Source organism: Salvia hispanica, chromosome 6 (assembly GCF_023119035.1).
Source record: "Salvia hispanica cultivar TCC Black 2014 chromosome 6, UniMelb_Shisp_WGS_1.0, whole genome shotgun sequence".
NCBI lineage: Eukaryota > Viridiplantae > Streptophyta > Magnoliopsida > Lamiales > Lamiaceae > Salvia > Salvia hispanica.
In genome coordinates this window covers 27,010,666-27,031,383 of record NC_062970.1, presented here as the reverse complement: position 1 = coordinate 27,031,383, position 20,718 = coordinate 27,010,666, and the positions used below count along the sequence as shown (strand labels likewise).

The following is a 20,718-nucleotide window of genomic DNA, read 5'->3' as shown; positions in this document are numbered from 1 at the left end:
CCAAAAAATTTAACCCCGATAAAAATCTAAATTGACAAAAAAGTGTATTTTTTTTTTTACCAAAATTAAGTTCGTGATAAAATCTAGATTGACCAAAACTAATGTATTAGTATATTTTTTTAGCTATTTACCCTTGGTTTATCAGTCTCTATTTTAGCACCCTAGTATTTTACGGTATATTTTATTATATTTTCTACTTTACACTATTTAATTTAAACATTCATAAAATGTCTCAATTATGATACTCCACAATGGAGCAAATTTCTAAAATGTGTATATGTTTAAATTGAACAAATTTTTTTAATAAATATACATAACGATGCCTTGTTCACGTCCTTCGGTATGTTTAGTTCAATCAGAGTATTATTTTAGAGCAAAATATTGCATTTTCGATCTCAATTCTTGACAATTTGTTGCGATTTTAGTTATGGAATAGCTGAAATCGCAAGCTCAACCACACCCCGCGCACAATCCACATCTTAATCGACACCACAGCACACCAATAAACACCCAAATCAGTTTATTAATAACAGAAAGTATAAGAATACCAAATTGCATAAATTGAGCTAAGTCTGGATATAATGATGAAGGGCATCGAGTATTCTTTGTAAGGGTAATGGTAAACAGAACAATGACAAGAATTAAGCTAAGATAATGCATCATATCTACAATCCTAGCCCAAGCGCTCAGGGAGTATCAAGAGAAGAGAGTCTCTGCACTCATACCCAATTTTCCTTCTCCCTCATTTGCATTTAGACCCCTCAATTTTCCTTCTTTCTCATTTCTGTTTGAGCTGATGTGGCCCTCCATTTGGCATATTAATTGAGTCAATTGAACTCCTCTCTATAATTCATTAATTTGTGACCGTATACACAATTCCCATATTTGATTCAGTCTTCCGCAGATTTTACGGGACGAAAGTGCCTCAAATTTCGATCGAGGTTTTTAACTGCGGTGCGTTCTTGCTCTTTCCCTTTCTGACTTGTTTATGTTGAAATAGGTTATGGGTGTCGAATTTTGTTCTCATCTCCCTTCTGGTTGTGTAGAATTCGATGTAACTAATTGCCGCGCTCACTTTAAAATGGCCTTTTTAATTCGATTATTTGTTCTTGATCTTGTTCGATAACTTTGATTACTAAGTTATCAATCTAATTTTATGCTATTTGTTTTGGTTCCGTTTTGATCTGCTGTTTATGCTTTGCTTAATTTGTAGAATAGTTTCCTTTCCATCACTTGTGTTGTCTTACTCCTGAGCTGGTTTCATGGAATATTACCATTATGATTCCCCAATTGTGCTAGATTTGGGAATGCTGAGATATATTTGTGCTACTGGTTAGTGTTAAATGGAGTATAAAATGGTAGTAGTAACTAGTAAGTATACATCTTAATTTCTACTGTATCTGTTAAAAAGTAAAAAGATATCTAAATTCCATAAAATTGAATGCGCGCAACTTTATCGAGCTAGTTCTGCAGTTAGGAATTACATTATCCAGCTCTTGGTCAGTGTAATTGTTAACTGCACTCTTCCGGTCTTTGGTTGTATGTTAAATATAAATGAGGACACAAAGATAAGATGTATAGTAGTAGATAATAAAATACAATCTTTAATAGGGATCTGTTACAATGTTTACTTGACTGGAAGTCTGGAATCAATTTTACCACGTGGGAAACTGTGATCCGTGAGAGCTGCTTTTGTCCCGTGTGGGTAAGCTAGAGATAATCTCGAAATAGGGCATGTGGAAGGAATATTATTGCTACATGTTGGAAAATTTTATATTTCCAATGTTCAGTGAAATCATTTTGTATTCCAATCTTTAGAATAGGCTTGCAAGTTTCCTAATCTTAACTTGATTGTCATCAACAACATTTCATGCTGGCATCTTGCTTAAATAGGATATGTGGAGTTAACATGCTTGTGACTGGGCAGCTTTACACCCTTATTCCACCACGATTGGATGATTTCACCAGTTGCTTGTATTCATTCTCTTTTTTTTTCCAAAAATACTGTCCGTGCTTAGCCATGCTCGCAGCCTTATCCTTTTTTTTGAAAAGGCTTGGCTATTACGATTAAATTGAGCTGGGTGCTAACTGCAGGTTGAGGCACTTAAAATGGCTGGTCATAGAGTTGCCCATGCCACATTGAAGGGACCAAGCGTTGTGAAGGAGATACTCATTGCCACTGCACTTGGCATTGCTGCAGGTAGCGTGTGGAAGATGCACCACTGGAATGAGCAACGGAAGGTTAGGGCTTTCTACGACATGCTAGATAAAGGTGAAATCACTGTGGTTGCTTCAGAAGAATAGATATCTCCTGAAACAAAATTCTTGATTAGTCCCTTATTCAGTTTCTGGACTCGTAAGAGAGATTGCAAAGTTCGAACTACAATACATTAAAGACTTACTGTTCTTGATTTCTTTGGATCACCTTACTATCTTTTTTTCCTTCAGTTCTGATATTGAGGTGTTATAAAATAAGACTGAATGTATCACGAGCTCTTTGACTGTTGAATATTTTAAGAACATATTTGCCCTCAACTTTCAAGTTCATCCAGCTCTTTCATTGAAATATTTAAAGATATTATCAGCAACATCCTATCATTGTGACATCTCATTTTATGTTTCAAGATCGATGTTTTACAGATTTTCTCTTGTTTTCTTTCTTGTTTAGTGGCTTAAGAGTTTTCGTAGCCACTAAACTGTTATATATATTTGAATTGGAAAAATAACGTAGTTATTGCATTATTTACGCGCCCATGATTTAATTTAATAATGATAAAGATAAGGAATTTTTATACACGAAGACCAGAGTTTGTTTTTTTGAGAAGTCAATGACTGTTGCGTGAACACGAGAATTTACCACGGAGGTCTTCCTCCACAAGAATGCAAATATCTCCATCTTAAATTTACAAGAGAGAGAGAATCTAGTTGCAAATTGCAATGAAATATTACAATTTTAAAGATGATGCTTAATGGTTTAAATTCGCATGACATTTGTTAAAATTCAGCTGTTGAATTTCTATAACCAAAATTGTTGACTGATTGTGGCATAATTGTAAAAGTATCGATATCATGCTATAAAAAATATAATCTTTATATTTAATGGAGACATTTTTTGCGGTAATGACATTGACAGAGAGACACAATTACAATTTACAAATGGTGGTTGCCAACTTCTTTCATCGATATTTACAGATAATTAGGATTTATAAATACCTCTTACTTTCTTCTCATCAAGAATTGCAAAAGCCCAGTGAAAATTCCCCAGCTACCTCTTTCTGCTCTGTCTATAGTACGTCTCCTCTCCTAGCTCTACTCTGTGTGTGTGTGTGTGAAGAAATTGACAAATCTTGATGATTTTGAATAGTATGTGTGCTATTTCATCTGTTGTTATGTTTGTGTGTGCAAAAGAAGGAAATGGTTTCGAAAAGTAGTATACAATAAAGGTAAATTCTGCTCACTATTCTCATAAAAAATCATTCGTTTTTCATTTTTGATGCCATTGTTGGAAGTAGATCGAAATGAAAGATGAGTTTTTTACAAGCAATGAAATTGCTTAGAGCCCCAACATAAGCTCTGGTTTTCTTGAAATCCAATTCTTTTTCGCCCTTCGTTGCGTGCTTGTTATGACCGGTGATTACTTCTCTTTCCGAGCATGGATCAGATTCTAGAAATCATGATCTATAAGCTAATAGTTTTAGCTCATATACTATATAGGTGTATTTCAAATTTTCAATGCACACTTCATTTTAAAGCCTTAAGTTTTGGTTTCCACTTTAGTGCACCAAGAGACAATACAACATGTTATGCAATTATGTACTAATATAGATGTGGCTTTAACCTTTTTGTTAAACTGTTTCAGATCGGTCATCTGAATTGGAAAAATGGGTCAGACGCTTGGTTGTATTCAAGTGGATCAGTCCAATGTTGCCGTGAAGGAACAATTTGGCAAGTTTCAAGAGGTGCTAGAGCCCGGCTGCCATTGCCTCCCATGGTGTTTTGGCTACCAGTTGGCCGGTACCCTATCATTACGTCTACAGCAGCTCAATGTCCGCTGTGAAACAAAAACTAAGGTCGCTCGCCATTTACTTGCAGCTTCAACTTCTCATTTCTCGAACCGTTTTCATCAAATCGTATAAAATATGAAGTAGCTCAGCCAAATATCTCATGACTAAAAATCAGAAGAGAAAATTGAATCAGTTTGTAACTCAGAATTCTCTTTTGCACTTTTAGTTATTTCACAATTATACGAGTTTCTTATCATCCAGGACAACGTGTTTGTGAATGTGGTTGCTTCGATCCAGTACCGAGCACTGTCCGACAAAGCATCTGATGCATTTTATAAGCTATCTAACACCAAGGAGCAGATCCAAGCATATGTTTTTGATGGTACGTTTATCAAAGCATGCTCACTGTGTTTGCTGATTAGAAACGTAAATAATATGGTTGAGATGTTGTGTGAATTTCGTGACAGTCATCAGGGCAAGCGTACCGAAACTGGATCTTGATTCCACTTTTGAGCAGAAGGATGAGATAGCTAAGGCTGTGGAAAACGAACTTGAAAAGGTAGCGTATACGTATGCTCTTGACAGACGATACATGTTTACGCGCTATGATACTGGTTATACTATACCATTACCAAGTGAATCTTGATTATCTCTGTCTTTGCACGCTATGTCTGCTTATGGATATGAGATAGTGCAGACTCTGATCGTTGACATCGAACCGGATGCTCAAGTCAAGAGGGCTATGAATGAGATAAATGCAGGTAAGTCATCGAGCCGGATGCTCAATCTATAATGAGTTCATTTTCGTTTATCTGATAGCGCATCGCTGTTGCAACAGCTGCTCGGCTCAGGGTCGCTGCAACTGAGAAAGCCGAGGCTGAGAAGATCTTGCAGATCAAGAGAGCCGAGGGAGAGCCGAATCCAAGTACCTGTCCGGGCTAGGTATAGCTCGTCAGCGTCAGGCTATCGTGGATGGACTGAGGGAGAGTGTGCTTGCCTTCTCGGAGAACGTCCCTGGGACGAGCTCTAAGGATGTGATGGACATGGTCCTCGTCACACAGTACTTTGACACGATGAAGGAAATCGGTGCTTCGTCTAAGTCCTCTGCTGTCTTTATCCCTCATGGACCTGGGGCCGTTAAGGATATTGCGACGCAGATCCGGAACGGCCTCCTTCAGGGCGAGAGTGCCATGCCTGGTTTCCATGCCTCGGACTCTGTTTAAGTACAATGATGTGTGTATATCTTCCTGTCTATAGACGATCATAATTTGCATTTGAAGATTTTATTTTGTCATTAAATATGTAATTTTGTTACTTTGGGTGCCGCATTGCCTATTGTGGGACGAAAACGACATTCTTTGTGTTAAATATCAATGATTTCTACATGCATTCGGCAAAATCAATCTATTGGTACTATAAAGCTCTTTTGCCTCTTGGCAAGGTAATTATAACCGAGATGTCTTTTCTGATGAATGTTCATTTCATTTCCAAGTAATCTCTCCCTCCTCGGTTATTTTCGAGGATAAAATGGTTTTGTATCGGATGTAGCGGCACCGCTGACAACCGAATTCCAACGAACTAAATGATGGTTCACAGGACAACCTTTAACTTATCGAGAGGGAGCTTACGGCAATGCTAAGAATTGTGTCTTGATATCGAGAATGCATGAATATGCCTCCCTATTTATAGGCAAAGTCTACTACTCATGGAGTTAGTAGAAGCAATGCAGATTCAACTCTCCTATTAATAATTAGATTGTAACGGTCGACCGTTAGAGACATTACAAATGTCTTATATTATAGCATGAACTTGGACGAATGTATCTAGACACCTCTCATGTCAATGTTCGCTCTGGACGACCCGATCAATGGGTACGCACGGACAAATATGTGTCAAACTACATATGAGTACATTGTTTTTCTGCTTGTCCAATGTGAGATTAATTAAGATCTCAGTACACCTCAATGTTTTAAAAATCTAGTCGGTTTGGCGACGAACCGTGCCTAGTCTGGTTCAGTTAGTACTATAAAATCAGTTGAGAGTTGGGCCATTTTGGACCAGGTGAGTTGGCCGGTTCGACCGAAAATTAGTGACCGTCATTATATAACACCATTACCACTCCACCACCTTCATTTTATCTCAATCCATCCTAGTTTATTTTCCTAGTCACTTTTCACCTTTCCCATCCCATAAGACTAAAATAGATTATGAGTACTAATGACTAAATTAAGTACTGCAATTTCATGACTAACACTATCCGAAAAATTTGAGTTTAAAAAGAGATTTTACAACTAAAGCAAGTAAATAAAGAAACATGAATAAAAAATGAAATAAGAAAAATCTAGAATTCTAGTGTAATATTTATTTCATTATAGTATTTTTTATGGGTAAATGAATTTCTTTCTACCGCTTGACTTACTCTCACACACATACACTATCTTAAAAATATGTCATCAATCCCATAAAAATATAGACATTTACATTTATGAAAAATTATCCCAAATTCATTACACTTATAAATCAATTCATTTACAATTTATACCATTATGACACACAATTACATCTCATTCAAAACTAATGATAATATGAGTTCCACTATTCATTACCATTGTTTTAACTATCCTTCTACTTCTTCTTTTTTTACTTTACCACTTGTGTATTAATTCACGTGTTATTTCAAATGCACATATTTTTATTAGACGCATGGAGCATTGAGAAGGTTTGACTTTTGAGTATAGGAAATTAGGAATGGAGGAGGTCTGAAGGAAGGAAGAACTTTAGGGAAGGGGCTTTTCCGCAATAAAACATTTTTCATTTTCTCCAAATTCACCCCTCTTCATCTTCGTAGAGTCTTGTCAACAAAGAAACCTACACATATTTGTTTCTTTAATTATATAAACAAAAAAGAAAATATATAGTAAAAAAAAAGGCACATCAGTAGATAGGGGAAAGATGAGCAGCATAGGCACAGGCTACGATCTATCGGTGACCACATTCTCACCGGACGGCCGCGTTTTCCAGATCGAATATGCCGCTAAAGCCGTCGACAACAGCGGCACCGTCGTTGCCATCAAATGCAAAGACGGTATCGTCATGGTAAACCAAGTTTTCGACTAATCATTTTCTTGAATTTAGATTGCTAGGGTTTCTCACTTCTCGGATGTTTTTCAAGGGAGTGGAGAAGCTGATTGCTTCCAAGATGCTGCTGCCAGGCTCCAATCGAAGAATCCACTCCGTTCATCGCCACTCCGGCATGGTACCCTAAATTTTCCTTAATTCTCCCTCTCCATATGTGTATATAAAAATAATTAGTAGTTGTAGATTGAAAGGGCATATTTCTGTATAAGTTGATCTACTATGTGCTCAAGCTGTAATTTATACTAAAGCTAATGAAAATCAGTAGGATTTTTACCAGCTGTTAAGTTTTTCTAGGTATTTGTTATTCAAGCTGCTTCCTGAGCTATTTTAGGCTTCTGGCCTTCAGGTTTTATAGCTTGTGCTAATGTTGTTTGACCATTGTCAGGCTGTTGCTGGATTAGCTGCTGATGGCAGGCAGATTGTTACACGAGCAAAGTCTGAAGCAACTAATTATGAGAGGTTTGTTTCTTAGACGCTTGTTTGGTTCTCAACTCTTCCAACATTCTTTGTAAGCATGCATACTCCTACATGGAAATAATTCTGATGAGAAGTGATATTCTTATTTTTTAAACTTTATATGTAAGCTCTAGATTGAATTGCTGCCCTATAAATTTCTCCTCAATAAGGTGAAGTACCTTTAGCTTCTGTTGAACAGCTGAGTCAGGTGAAACTGAAATCTGATACATAATGATGTATGGGTGCACCTTTTTTGATCTCATAGAGATGTGGATTTCTAGAGCATGAGTTCAGAGGTTAAGGTTCGGAATAGGAGTGAACTGGGATACCAAAGGGTGATCCCTTGTTCGTTTAGACAGTTCATTTTCATCAATTGAGGGGCAGGGATATAGCATTCTTTAGGCTGGATATGTATATGAGATAGTAATATAGTATGAACAGAAACTGCAGTTTATGAGCTTAAAAATAAATGAAAATTAGTGGTACAAAATTCAGGCTGGAAAATTGTTGTACTACCTCAGATGAATCACTAAAAATTGTTGCCTGCATTTTATCTACTCAACTTTTCTCTGTTTGATGCATGATGGTTCAGAAAGAAACTAGCATCATAAGTTTTTGGTTACCTCTCTATGACTTAACTTGTTAATTGCTTACAAGAATTAGTATTCTGTTGTATATTGCTTGGCATATATCTTCACATATTGCTGTATCTTTAATTTCTAGGGTTTATGGTGAAGCAATTCCTGTTAAAGAACTTGCGGAACGAGTGGCTAGTTATGTGCATTTGTGCACACTTTATTGGTGGCTCAGGTTGATACTGCATCTGTTCTATTTTAACTTCATTTTCTTGGCCCGATTTTCCATTTTAAATCTTACATTAAATTTTGCAGGCCTTTTGGTTGTGGAGTGATTGTGGGAGGTTATGATAGGGATGGGCCACAGTTGTACATGATCGAACCTTCTGGAATATCTTATGTGAGTTTTTATCTCTTGTAGCTCGCAAATGATGGTTATAGCATCTAAAATTTGTGTTAGTCTTAGTATAGTTTGAAATTTGAATTATATGTAGTGTTCTGACCCTTAAATTTCATTGTACTTCTATGAAAATTTAAGCTTGATTCTTTTACATGACCCTTGTGATCTGTATATTTACTGCTACAGAGATACTTCGGTGCAGCCATTGGAAAAGGAAGACAGGCTGCTAAAACGTAAGTTTTTGTTTCTGGTTTGAGGTTCACCAATTTTTGTAAATCATGGATAAATGAGATCCAAAAGGAAGGAAATAAAACCTACTCATAGCCTCCCATCTCTTCAATTTTGTACTCGATACTTTCTCTTTCTCGTTATGTTGCATTAGAGTGCTATAGGTTTGATTCCTGAGGCCATTCAGCCTCCTTAGTTTATGTTATTGACTTCATATCATTTTCTATTGTGGTGAAGAGCTTTTTCAACTTATGCAGAACTTCATATTTGTCATGCATTTTTCTTTCTATCTAATGTTAATCCCAATCTGCTGATGCTAAAACATTTTTTAAATTTTCAGTGAGATAGAAAAATTAAAGCTTTCAGAGATGACATGCCGACAAGGTGTCATTGAGGTGGCCAAGATGTGAGTCATGTCTTCTAAAATGATGTTTGGCATATAGTTTATTTTTCTATATGTGTTGGTGGTTCATTTTTCTTTCTCCTGGATTTTTTATGAGCAGCATCTATGGGGTTCACGATGAGGCCAAGGACAAGGCCTTTGAACTCGAACTGAGCTGGGTCTGTGATGAGTCAAACCGCCAGCATGAAAAGGTAATTACTGGTTTGGTATGTTAGGTATCCGTAGCTAATTTTTACGTCCTCTTGCAACTTTTCCTGAGCTCACCACGTAATGTTTATATTTCGTATACTGACCAGGTTCCGGAAAATCTACTAGAGGAAGCCAAGGCAGCAGCTAAAGCTGCTCTTGAAGAAATGGATGCAGATTAAGCTCTTGGGTTTTGCTGAGATCCTTAACGCCCTTTCTCTTCTGTTTTCCTGATTCCCACCTGTTACATAGTATCAAACCTTGTGTTCGTTTTAATAGACTTCATTTATGGTGAATTGGTGATACGAGACGCTTGCACTTATTTTTCTTGCGTGAGATCATTTGATGGATCAAATGTTGGATTCAAATCTGTCAAACACTTTAACATGAGAGCCCCCTATGAGCAGTTCAAAAGTAAAACTCGGATTCAGATACCAATATGGTGTAGATGAAAAAACAATCTAGCAATACTTGAAACTAATACACAAGAATTGACTAATCGTGTTCCAGTCAATAGGCTGAACAGCTCATTTCTTTACAAGAATTAATGACAGAATAACAATTATATAACAAAAGCAGATGAAACGATAATTGTTAACAAGAATCAGAAGTGAATCCTTTTTTCAATCTCATCACGGTTAACCTGTTCTTGCCTCGGTTCCCAAAGAGATCTAGGCCGCCTCAGCTTGTGTTGGTTTGCTGTACACAGGAAGAGCCCCATCACCAAACCAAGAGGTAGAAACTCCACTCGACCGTGTGTTTTCACCACAGATAAACGACCCCAAAAATTACGCGGGGCACGGTCTATCTTCAGAGTACATCATAATCACACAAAAGTCACTTGGGGACAGATAAAATGGGATATAGCTCTCGACTAACAAAATGGCTTGATCCTAGCTCAATGTTTCGACTTCCTTTCCACTGTCACCTTCGTTAATCTGTCTTTTCAATCTTCTTAACCAGATTTCATAGTCAACGGAGTATGGTGTACCACATAGACTGTCAACGTAATCTGCAAATGCTTTCAGGACAGCAGAGATGTCACCGAGCTTCTGCTGAATCAGCCTCCTCGACCAAGCTGTTTCCCTCCACTGTAGTGCTCCTTCGACTGAATCCAGAACAGGTAAATCTCCACCAGAGCAGAAGTAGAGCATATATACTAGGCTTTCAGCATCAGAAGCAGAGAACAACTTCCCTTCTTGAAGGGCAGAAGTAGAAGAGAAATGAAGATTTAATGCCGGACGATCCCTTTCTTCCAAAATGGCATGCCCCCAACCGATAAGGACGAAATAAGGCTGCCTGAGACCAGGATTTACACAGATAATGTTTTCTGGCCTGATATCCCCATGCCGAATCCCAGACGAGGCAGAGGTTGAGAGAGCAGATAAACAATAATGGCAGCACCTAATAGCCTCGTCAGTACCGAACTGGCCAGCTCTCACCATTTCAGATACAGTCCTACCAACTGGACTGGTCACTAGAACAGGAGTCCCACACCAGGGCTGATCACAATTTCCACCTGTGTTTGTTTTCCGACACTGGCCAGGATGAATCACCTGGCCCGATGCAATCACTTCGGGAAGATACTTACTGGAAAATCCTTTGTGTTTCATAATACCGAGTACTTTAGTTTGCCTCTGAACTTGATACCATAGCTTCATATCTTCCCAAGCTGGTTCCAATTGTGATGGATGCGAACCAACATACAGAAAGTGAGCCTTTCCTGAATCTTGAATGGGAGATGCAATGTAATATTGAATCTCCCCATCATTCAGAACCTCATTTATCTGATAACCTTTCTGCCAGTTTGAATCCTCCACCATCAATACAGATCCTACTTCAAGCTTCAGTGTCTTTGCAGAATCCACTTTAACAGATTCCTCTTGTACCTCTACAATCTCAGGTGAAGCATTGCGATGTTGGAAGCGAAATAAACCATTACCATTCACCCTTGTATTCTCCAACTGCCTTTCAATCCTCCTGGCTTGAAGACGGGAGCTGTGGTCAGCAGCTAAATCTTCTATAGTGTTCTTAGGCATTCCAGCATATTGTGTTATAGATTGAAATGTAGCATAAAGTACCTGTAAAGCCCCAATATCACCCCAGTTAGCATTTCCAAGCTTGTTCCAGATCCTATCAACAGATGAGATTGCAATTTTTGAATGGTTTTTTATCCATGCGGCCGCAGATTCGTAGACATTATTCAGATTGCAGTCCAGCTTACTCAAATCACCTTCAACTCTAATGACGCCACCACAATTAGAGTCAACTAGAAGTACAAACACAGAATTCAAACTCAGAGGGATATTGGATCTGCTGATGCTTCTGGCAAGCAGCACACGGAAAGCAAGGAATAAAGCTTCACAAATAGTAGAGACTGGAGGATTAGAGTTCTCCTCTGCTGAAGCATGATTTCCAATATCAGGTCTCAGCAATGCCAACTCAATGATATCATCCCACTTCCCTTGTGGATGTCTTGGGTTCCTTAGCATTATAGCCGATGCACAAAGGCCTCCAACTTTACCTTTTGCTATGGCCTGCTCAGCTTGGTAAAATTTCAAGTTTCCTTCATATAGGGAGGAAACATAGAAAGGCATCATATTATCTTCAGGCCCCCAGAAAGCTTCCCACATGCCATTCACACTTGCATGCAAAAAATCCTCAAGAGCAAGATAAGCTGTCGCCTCCACGTCACTGGATGTAGAAGCATAAATAGCACTGGGCATCCGAATTAGCTGTTGAAAGGGAACACCTTCTAGGGCATAATCAAACTTCTGAAGATCTATTAACTCGAAAGGAAGATCAAAGGCAGACCTCGGATTATCTTCAACTATATCCTCAAGCCACTCCTCAAGATTTGCTTTCAGTTCTTCACTGTCCACAAATCTATAAAGAAACTCCTTTCTCTCCTGAGCCCTACCACCTGAGGAGATACTGGACTTTCTGGTTGCTGAATCTGCTGATTCCTGATCTGGTGATATACCTGGTAGAGATATGTCATTCAATTCCATACAACACAATTTGGGACATTACGAACCAATCAACTTATATTTGAAATAAGTAAGACTGTAAGAGACTACAAAAATCAAGTGCAAGTATAAACTATAACTCACAAGCTCTCAGCTTTTTCCCTCTACAAACTAGTAGATGACTATTCTATTCATCGTCAACTTATTTAAGAGCAAATGAACTGCCATTACTGCGACCAGCTCCAGTTGGGATAGGTTTTATGAATCTAGGGACAAGCATGTGTTTCAATGTTTCAGAGGACCCAAGCAGAGCAGATTAACTACATTTTGTTTTTCATTGCACATGCACACAGCAATAACACATAAATACCCGGTAGTGTTCCAAAAAGGTTATTTCGAGAACTATGTGGAGTATAACTCAGCTACAAGAACTGAAGGGACAGGCAGCAATATGACCTGACACTAATACTAATACTAAAAATCAATAATCACAAGAAAAGCTCCGCTACCTTTAGAGCTCTTCTAACTTCTAAGGCATATTAACTCATATACTATGGAAGCGCACATTAATTTAACACAATTTTGGCCGGTGATTTAGCCAGAATGACAGCACCACGAACAAAAAACGCAAATAAATTTCATGAAAATCCTAAATCTATAAACTAGAACGGCGTTAGTACCTAAACAGCATACATTAAAATGACGCATAGATCATAAATGAAAAAACATCAATGCTGATTTGGATCATCGAATCGCGAACTACACAAACTACTTAAATAATTGAGGAACTCAGCACACACGATCCCCCAAAACGGCAAAATTAAGCCTAAACTGAAAAGCATCCGAAGTAAAAATGGGAAAGTGAAAGAAAAAACAACAGAATTAGGGCTCAGACAGAAACGAATCGAAATTGTTGCTTACCTTCCATAGCAGAGACGAGAAAGCGATGAAGATAGTGAGTGAATTCGGGGTCTAGATCGTTGACATCAGTAAGCAGCAGTCATAGAACAACCGCGCGCTTATCTCTCTTTCTCTCTCTCCAAACAATGCTTCATAAAAGATGCCTTCCTTTTACAGAAGGGAAGTGCATAATATTTTATCGCATCTGCATATGGAATCTATTAACTACCTAATATTCAAATAAAGAGTGAATGATTTTCTCTTGGAACAATTTGTTGACTCTTCTTGTAGTTTTCCTATTTTTCTACCCCTTTCTTCCCGAAAAATAAGACCTATTTAGAGACAACATTTTCCTTTTCGAGTAGTGATTTAGAGACATAATGTCTTCAAGCCATAATAACATTGTGACTAATTTATCCTAACATTAAAGTATTAAATAGATATATACCTAAATAAGGAAAATTTAACCAAATTAATTATTCTTATCTAAATGCATATATGTTAATTGGAGATAAACTTAATCATGCAACTAGAGTAATGAATTTAAAATTTTTTCAATCAAAACCATTCTTGTCGTGTAAATTTTTAAAACAATTAATTAAAAAATCAGTAATTTAGATTACCAGTATTAATTAACACACTACATAACTAAATTATTATATTTAATTGTAAAATAATTTGATTACTTAAATAGCATCATATGCTTTTTCAAATAGATTTTACGTTGTGCTATTCTTTCATAACTTATTTTTTTCCTTAAATTTTCTGAAACATTTTGTTAATATAGTAACAATGAAATCATTCATTTAATAGTATATGAAAAAAATATGTAAAAAATTAAACATTTATCTTATTCAAATTGGTTTATATAGTAAAATAATATACTATTTTTTCATTATCTTTTCAATTTTTTTGTTATTTTTCTTTGCTTTAACTAAATTTAATATTTTTTATTTAATTAAGCTAGGGCGTCTAATATTTTAATATAACTATTTAGTTTTAAAATATTAAATAGATGAGTTAAGAAAATACAATTAATTTTTATTCAGATTCAAATCTATCGTTTTAAATGTTAAAAATCAAAGAAATTATTAATTTAATACAAAAATAATTGGATGAATCTACTTTTCTCATTTTAGATTATTTTAATATACCACATGTCAACTACTACTAATTGATTAATAATTAAAAGTAATAAAAATCATAAACTCTGCTAATATTATAAGATAGTGCGGAGTATTATTTGTTTAGAGTTAGGAATTCTAATATTTGCAAAAAAAAGAGTGAGGGAATATTAAATATGTAGCTTTAAAATGTTAAATATATAAGTTAAGAACATGCGATTATTTATTGATCACTGTTAAACATAATCTTTCAAAAATTATAAATTAAAGAAATTATAATTTTGTAAAATAAAGAATTAAACTTAAAATCATAAACACTAGACTCAATTAGCATTCGTACACCATGTATCAAATTTAATTTATTGCATGTTATAGTTAAATATTTTAATATATTTAAAATATGAAATAAATGATATAAGAACATATGATTTTATCGAGGTTCAACTATAATGGTCCAAGATTTAAGAATTTAAAAAAAAAAAAAAAAAAATAAAAAATTAGAACTAGAGAATTCTTAAAATCAAAACCATATACTCACTTAATTAGTAGTATTAATATATAATATAGTATTATCAAATTTTAATGTGTTGGGTGTTATATTAAAGTGAGCTAAAAAATTTATTATTTTTTAAAGATTATTGTGGATAAAAAGTGATTAAAAGAATAAGTTTATCAATATTGAAGATTATAGTATTATAATTACAAAGTAATTATTTTTTGTCATATGTTATAGTAACTCTAAGTATTTACAGTTAAAAAATATTAGATAACTAATTATTTATATTTTATAGCGCTAATTATTTGTTAAAAATTATTTAAATTCACATTTATAAAGACTAATTCATTAAGAAGTCTGAAATTATTTGTTTGCTGATAAATCTTATTTTATTTGTAGACAAAATGTACACTAAATATATAAAGCTAATAAAATTAATATTTAAAATTTTAAAGAAATATCTTTAAGTAAATGCATTAAAATGGGCATATATAAAAAAAGTTATCAAATCATGTTTTAAACAATTAGATAATTGCAACATGTTATTAAATGCATGCATCATCTATGCATAATCAAAATTTATATCCTTAAATAGGTGTATTTAGTAAACAAATTAATGTAGGGGTAATAAAGTACATATACAAAATATAAATTTAATTAAAAATATGATATAATATATACTTACCATTTTAAGCATTATGGCTTGGAGACATTATGTCTCCAAAACATTTTCCTTTTCTTAATTCCTCCGTTCCATAATAATGATGCATTTCTTTTCAACACGAAGATTAAAAAAAATTATGTTAGATAAGTTAAGTAAAGAGAGAATAAAATGAAAAATGAAAAGAGATGAAGAAAGAAAAAAATAAGATATAGTAAAGTAGGTGTGGAAAAATATGTTGATTTTTACTTAAAAAGGAAAATGACTCTATTACTATAGAACGTACCAAAATGACTCTATTACTATGGAACGGAGGAGTATTAGTTTATTCCTAAAAAATAATTTTTCTAATTTATATGCATATCATTTTTTTTTTACAATTCAAAACATTACACTAGACTACTACTAATTATGTGGAGCCAATTATTCACTAACATTATTTACACTACCCTTTATCACTCTCTCTCTTATTTTATCAGTTATACATTAAAATCCGTGTCTAACTAAATATTTATATTTTTTAGAGACGGATGGAATAATATTTACTACTCCCTCGTTCGATAAAAATAAAGATATTTGAAATGACACGAGAGATTATGAGAATGACAGTTAAAATAGTTTTAGTGTATATTAGAAAACATTTATTATTAGTGTTTAATGTTGTGTTCTAATAGTATAAATTGTAAATAAATAAACATATGTATGACTATTGAGTTGAAAATAACTTTTCATAAATAGAAATTGACTATTTTTATGGAACAAATATAATGGAAAGTGTTCCTATTTTTATAGAACAATATAACGTTGTGTTACAATTTTTTTAGTTATATTTTATTGTGTAGAAGTAATTAATTAATAGATTAGTTGTTCTATACTTTGAGGAACATTATTGCGAAGGTGTATTGATACAATAAGTAAATGATAAAATTGTGTATTTGTTACATTTTTTTTTGTAGTAATATTTTTGTGCAGAAGTAATTAATTAATTAATTGTTCTATGCTTTGAGGAACATTGCGAAGATGAGTATTGATGCAATAAATAAGAATATTTAACTCGAGATTATTATGAAAAGAAATTGATTTACGTGCATACATAATGATGGTGTCTTAAATGTTACACTTTGATTTGTTCTATGTCTTCAATAATTACCATCCCTTTTTAACTCACACTAATGTGATGTGCTATTCTTTCATAATGTAAATTTTGACTATAATAATATTGGACCGATCCTGTCGTGGTCCATACAAAATAATCGATCACAAATTACTTTTGATTTAATTTAGAAATATAAATAAGTACTCCATATATTGACTTCATACAAAGTCCCATTTTTGTCTGTGGTTCAAGTTTTTAACTTGTAAGAGTAAAAATAAAAAAATTTCTTTCACTTATTGTTAAAATTATGTCATTGTATTGACTTTTAGTTCGAAATAATAACAAATACTAATAGAGTATAGTTTAGTGGAGTACGTATGCACATTATTATTGAGGCCAGGAATTCAATAAACAAATACTCCCAAATTACTTTGAGTATGGATAAAATTTAGAATGATGTTGGTCGTACATAGTGCAAATATATAAAATCAATTTTATATTATTCATACTTGACTAACGAAACCTCTTTTATTTAAATGAATAAAAAGTAGATAGCTAAACCATAGGACCTCTAAACATAAAAATGATTGCAAACATAACTAAAAAGAGCATTCTTGATCAACTCTAAGCTTCAATTTCTTCTCTTTTCTCCATTGGAACTGCTTCTTTAACCTCACTCTCATTCACTTCTCCATTCTGCAACACAACATCATGCCTAATCCACCTGCAAATCTTCTCAACACCCTCTTCATCTGCAACAAAATAAGTTGATTCATTGCATTCAAATGAGGATCCAACACTTTGAAACCAATATCATCCTAAACCAACACTAGATGCAATTAAGAGATCGGCTCGTGGTACCTAGCCTAGGCACGGTGTGGCCTTGAGGATGTCGTATGATCAAAGGGTCCTCAAACGCTGCAGCCAGCTCCTCAGAAGGAAGTTTTAGCCAATCCTTCTCCCCAACAAAATGAACTGATCTAACCTTGATCACATCTTTGTAAGCAACCTCACATATGGTTGGATCCCTAAATTTCGACCCGGATATGGATACAAACAGACTTATACGTGGATGCTCTTTCAGTATCTTTCCCTGCATCGATCAACACACACTTTTCTATATCAAATTAAAGAACATATAATACTATGTTTTTTTTTCTTTTCTGAATTTCATAATGAAGCACCTGTGCTTGATATCCAAGTAGAAGTGCTGACAATGAAGCTCCCTGTGGAAAACAGCCTTGAGATTTTGTTGATGATTTTAAGCAATAAAAAAAAGGCTGTGTTTTTCACCTGAGAGAAGCCTAAAAAGGCATGAAATGGACCATTTGTTGTAATGTAGTTGCATAAGTAGTCTATACATGCTTCCAAGTTGGTGTACTCGGTAAAATCCTGACAAAAGACGCGGTTTTTATAAGAATATTGATCTTGATTTTAGCTAGCACACTGAGATTACACACACATACCTTGTTGAATTGAAACCACTCAAAATAAGGTGGTGGAAATATGCCCTCAATCTCAGATTTCCCTCCTGCAGGGTAAATTCCATCTGGAAAATCCTTCACAAAATTCAACATAGTTTAGCATTGTTAGACTAGATCATAAGCTCGAAGAGAGTTGGTCACATTTTATCCTATTATTAGTAGTAAAGTAGTACTACCATATGTATTAAAGTAGTACAGTTTGAAAAGATTGAAACTTTGAGTATTGATGAAAATGTAGATATTCATATATACCATGTCAAAATGAGCAAAAATTGAAGGATCCCATTTGCTGATTTGCTTTTTGAGGAAGCTCCCACTGGTTCTGAATCCATGCAAACAAAGGATTTTCTTCTTTGCTACCTTCACACCTTCCATATTCAACACATAGATTGACCAGTGTGTGTTTGTGTTTTTTTATAAGAACAAGAAGGGCTTCTCAAAGGCAACTAACTTTTGAAGTTTGGTAGATCGGTTGGTTAGGAATGTTACCACGTGGGCACCCTTCAAATTGAAATTTGTTGGAGGTATAAATTTATTTAGATACATTATAAATTAGTTCAGTAAACAACAATAAAATAGTACTACTTTCTATATACCAATAACTATAGTCTTGATAACAAAAAATTCATTTCCAATAACAACATAGACTATTCTCCTTCTATAGCTCTGTCTCATTATTCACCTCACAGTTTTCCCTTCAGCCAACTCCTTTCTCCATTCTTGGTCTTTTTCCTGTTTTCGTGTTTGATTCTGACATTGATGCTCCGGTGCAACACTACACCATGCCTAATCCAGCTACAGACCTTCTCAACAGCCTCTTCATCTGCAAGAAAAAAAATGTATATCTGTCTCCCTTCATGTAACACAATCTTCAAACAAAGACTCTCAAAGTCTTGATGATCCAAATTGTTCAAGTGAAAGCCAAATATATTTTCCTATTTAACTAACAACACACAATATAGGATGTTGGAAATTTTATTTTGATCAGATGAAGAGAGTAGCTGTACCTAGGCGAGGCACGGTGTGGCCTTGAGGGTGGCGTATGATCAAAGGGCGGTCGAATGCTGCAGCCAGCTCCTCAGAAGGCAGTTTTTGCCAATCTCTCTCGCCAACAACATGAACTGACCTAACCTTGATGAGCTCTTTGTAAGCAACCTCAGATATGGCTGGATCCTTAAATTTCGACCCGGATATGGATACAAACAGGGTTATAGGAGGATGTTGCTTCAGTATCTTTCCCTGCATAAAAACACAATCTTGATCAAGATTTCAAATAAACATCAATTTTGTTTTTCATCTGCTCATTAATTATTGAGCACTTGTGCTTGATATGAAGTAGAAGTGATGATAATGCAGCCCCTTATGGAAAACTATGCAATGAGCCTTGAGATATTTAACATTGATTATAAGCAAAAGAGACATTGTTTTTCACCTGAGAGAAGCCTAAAAGCCCATGGAATGGACCATTTGTCTCCATGTAGTTGCACAAGTAGTCTATACACGCTTCCAAGTTTGTCTGCCCCGTAAAATCCTGAACATAAACGCGGTGTTTAGCAACATCAATTACAAATTCATGCTAATGTACTATCTTGATTTTCTAGCATAATGTAAATATTTTTTTTGCTGACCTTACTGAATTGAAACCATTCAAAATAAGGGGGTGGAAATATGACCTCAATCTCGGATTTCCCTCCTGCTGGGTAAATACCGTCCGGGAAATCCTGCACAACATTGAAATATCATTCGTTAAAACGGATTGTAGAATTGATTTTTATTAATACAAATTTTATTTGCGATGGAATAGGGTAATTGAGTAATCGAAAAAAAACAGTAATGTAAAGAGACACAGATTTACATTGTTCACCAACTTGTATTGGCTACGTGACAAGAAGCGAGAACAGATTGTATTATAGAGTTTTGTGCACTACTTTTATAAAAGTAGACACACATGATGGGCTATGCCAATATGACAATTAGGGCCCAATATGACAACATAGGATAGCAACAAATCATATAGATTTAAGACATAATATTACTAACAATTATAATACTATATTTTGATTTAATGTGAAGAAAGTTGCTAAGACTTGGCCCATTGAATCATTATCTTAGTATCCAAAAGTTAAATCAAAGTCTATGTATGATTCAATATTAGCAAGTACTAGTAAAGGTATAGTTGATATATCATAATTTAACTGGAAACAAAGATTTCATTTCATTGCTATAAAAAGTTCAGATCACTTGTTTAGAATATAGACCAGGACAAAGGGAGCAAAAACTGAGGGATCCCATTTGCTAATTTGCATTTTGAGAAAGCTCCCACTGGTTCTGAATCCATGTAAGCACAAGATTTTCTTCTTTCCAAAGTTTGCAGCTTCCATTTTTCACAAAATGACGAGTGGAAGAGAGTGGTTAGGATGGTCGAATGCTTGGATAGGATTGTTGCCGTACGTGTAACTCTGTTTAATACTCCACTATTACTAGACACACATACACATACTCCTATTTTTTTTTTGAGAAACATGTTTTTTTTGTTGTGACAAATACAAATTTTGGAGTTTTGAATAAATGGACCACACAATCTAATGAGTAAATTAC

The 20,718-nt window shown here is 34.8% G+C and overlaps 5 protein-coding genes and 1 pseudogene across 6 annotated transcripts; 3 read left to right on the top strand and 3 right to left on the bottom strand.

Annotated features, from left to right (window-relative positions):
• The first annotated feature begins 678 nt into the window (after positions 1 to 678).
• Positions 679 to 2,535, top strand: LOC125196211 (probable cytochrome c oxidase subunit 5C-1). The gene is made up of 2 exons (XM_048094633.1): positions 679 to 954; positions 2,095 to 2,535. The coding sequence occupies exon 2, from the start codon at positions 2,110 to 2,112 to the stop codon at positions 2,302 to 2,304; it is 195 nt and encodes a 64-aa protein (XP_047950590.1). The 5' UTR covers positions 679 to 954; positions 2,095 to 2,109; the 3' UTR covers positions 2,305 to 2,535.
• A 551-nt stretch (positions 2,536 to 3,086) lies between these two features.
• LOC125196212 lies at positions 3,087 to 5,389 on the top strand (annotated as a pseudogene).
• A 1,517-nt stretch (positions 5,390 to 6,906) lies between these two features.
• LOC125194048 (proteasome subunit alpha type-3-like) lies at positions 6,907 to 9,695 on the top strand. The gene is made up of 9 exons (XM_048092051.1): positions 6,907 to 7,100; positions 7,177 to 7,260; positions 7,528 to 7,601; positions 8,322 to 8,408; positions 8,489 to 8,573; positions 8,760 to 8,806; positions 9,142 to 9,207; positions 9,305 to 9,395; positions 9,501 to 9,695. The coding sequence occupies exons 1-9, from the start codon at positions 6,957 to 6,959 to the stop codon at positions 9,570 to 9,572; spliced, it is 750 nt and encodes a 249-aa protein (XP_047948008.1). The 5' UTR covers positions 6,907 to 6,956; the 3' UTR covers positions 9,573 to 9,695.
• Positions 9,696 to 9,835: 140 nt separating this feature from the next.
• LOC125194047 lies at positions 9,836 to 13,500 on the bottom strand. 2 transcript variants are annotated; one of them, XM_048092048.1, is made up of 2 exons: positions 13,281 to 13,500; positions 9,836 to 12,373 (listed from the first exon to the last, which is right to left on the bottom strand). In XM_048092048.1, the coding sequence occupies exons 1-2, from the start codon at positions 13,285 to 13,287 to the stop codon at positions 10,284 to 10,286; spliced, it is 2,097 nt and encodes a 698-aa protein (XP_047948005.1). In that variant the 5' UTR covers positions 13,288 to 13,500; the 3' UTR covers positions 9,836 to 10,283. The 2 variants fall into 2 exon arrangements, with proteins under 2 accessions (XP_047948005.1, XP_047948007.1); XM_048092050.1 differs by having other exon boundaries at positions 9,836 to 12,361.
• Positions 13,501 to 17,117: 3,617 nt separating this feature from the next.
• Positions 17,118 to 18,511, bottom strand: LOC125197138 (esterase CBG03338-like). Its single transcript, XM_048095848.1, has 6 exons — positions 18,373 to 18,511; positions 18,103 to 18,195; positions 17,930 to 18,028; positions 17,821 to 17,862; positions 17,498 to 17,729; positions 17,118 to 17,388 (listed from the first exon to the last, which is right to left on the bottom strand). The coding sequence occupies exons 1-6, from the start codon at positions 18,493 to 18,495 to the stop codon at positions 17,261 to 17,263; spliced, it is 717 nt and encodes a 238-aa protein (XP_047951805.1). The 5' UTR covers positions 18,496 to 18,511; the 3' UTR covers positions 17,118 to 17,260.
• A 292-nt stretch (positions 18,512 to 18,803) lies between these two features.
• Positions 18,804 to 20,501, bottom strand: LOC125195044 (family of serine hydrolases 2-like). Its single transcript, XM_048093249.1, has 6 exons — positions 20,379 to 20,501; positions 19,749 to 19,841; positions 19,553 to 19,651; positions 19,440 to 19,490; positions 19,128 to 19,359; positions 18,804 to 18,943 (listed from the first exon to the last, which is right to left on the bottom strand). Exons 1-6 carry the CDS (start codon positions 20,499 to 20,501, stop codon positions 18,804 to 18,806), a joined length of 738 nt encoding a protein of 245 aa, XP_047949206.1.
• Positions 20,502 to 20,718: the final 217 nt, after the last annotated feature.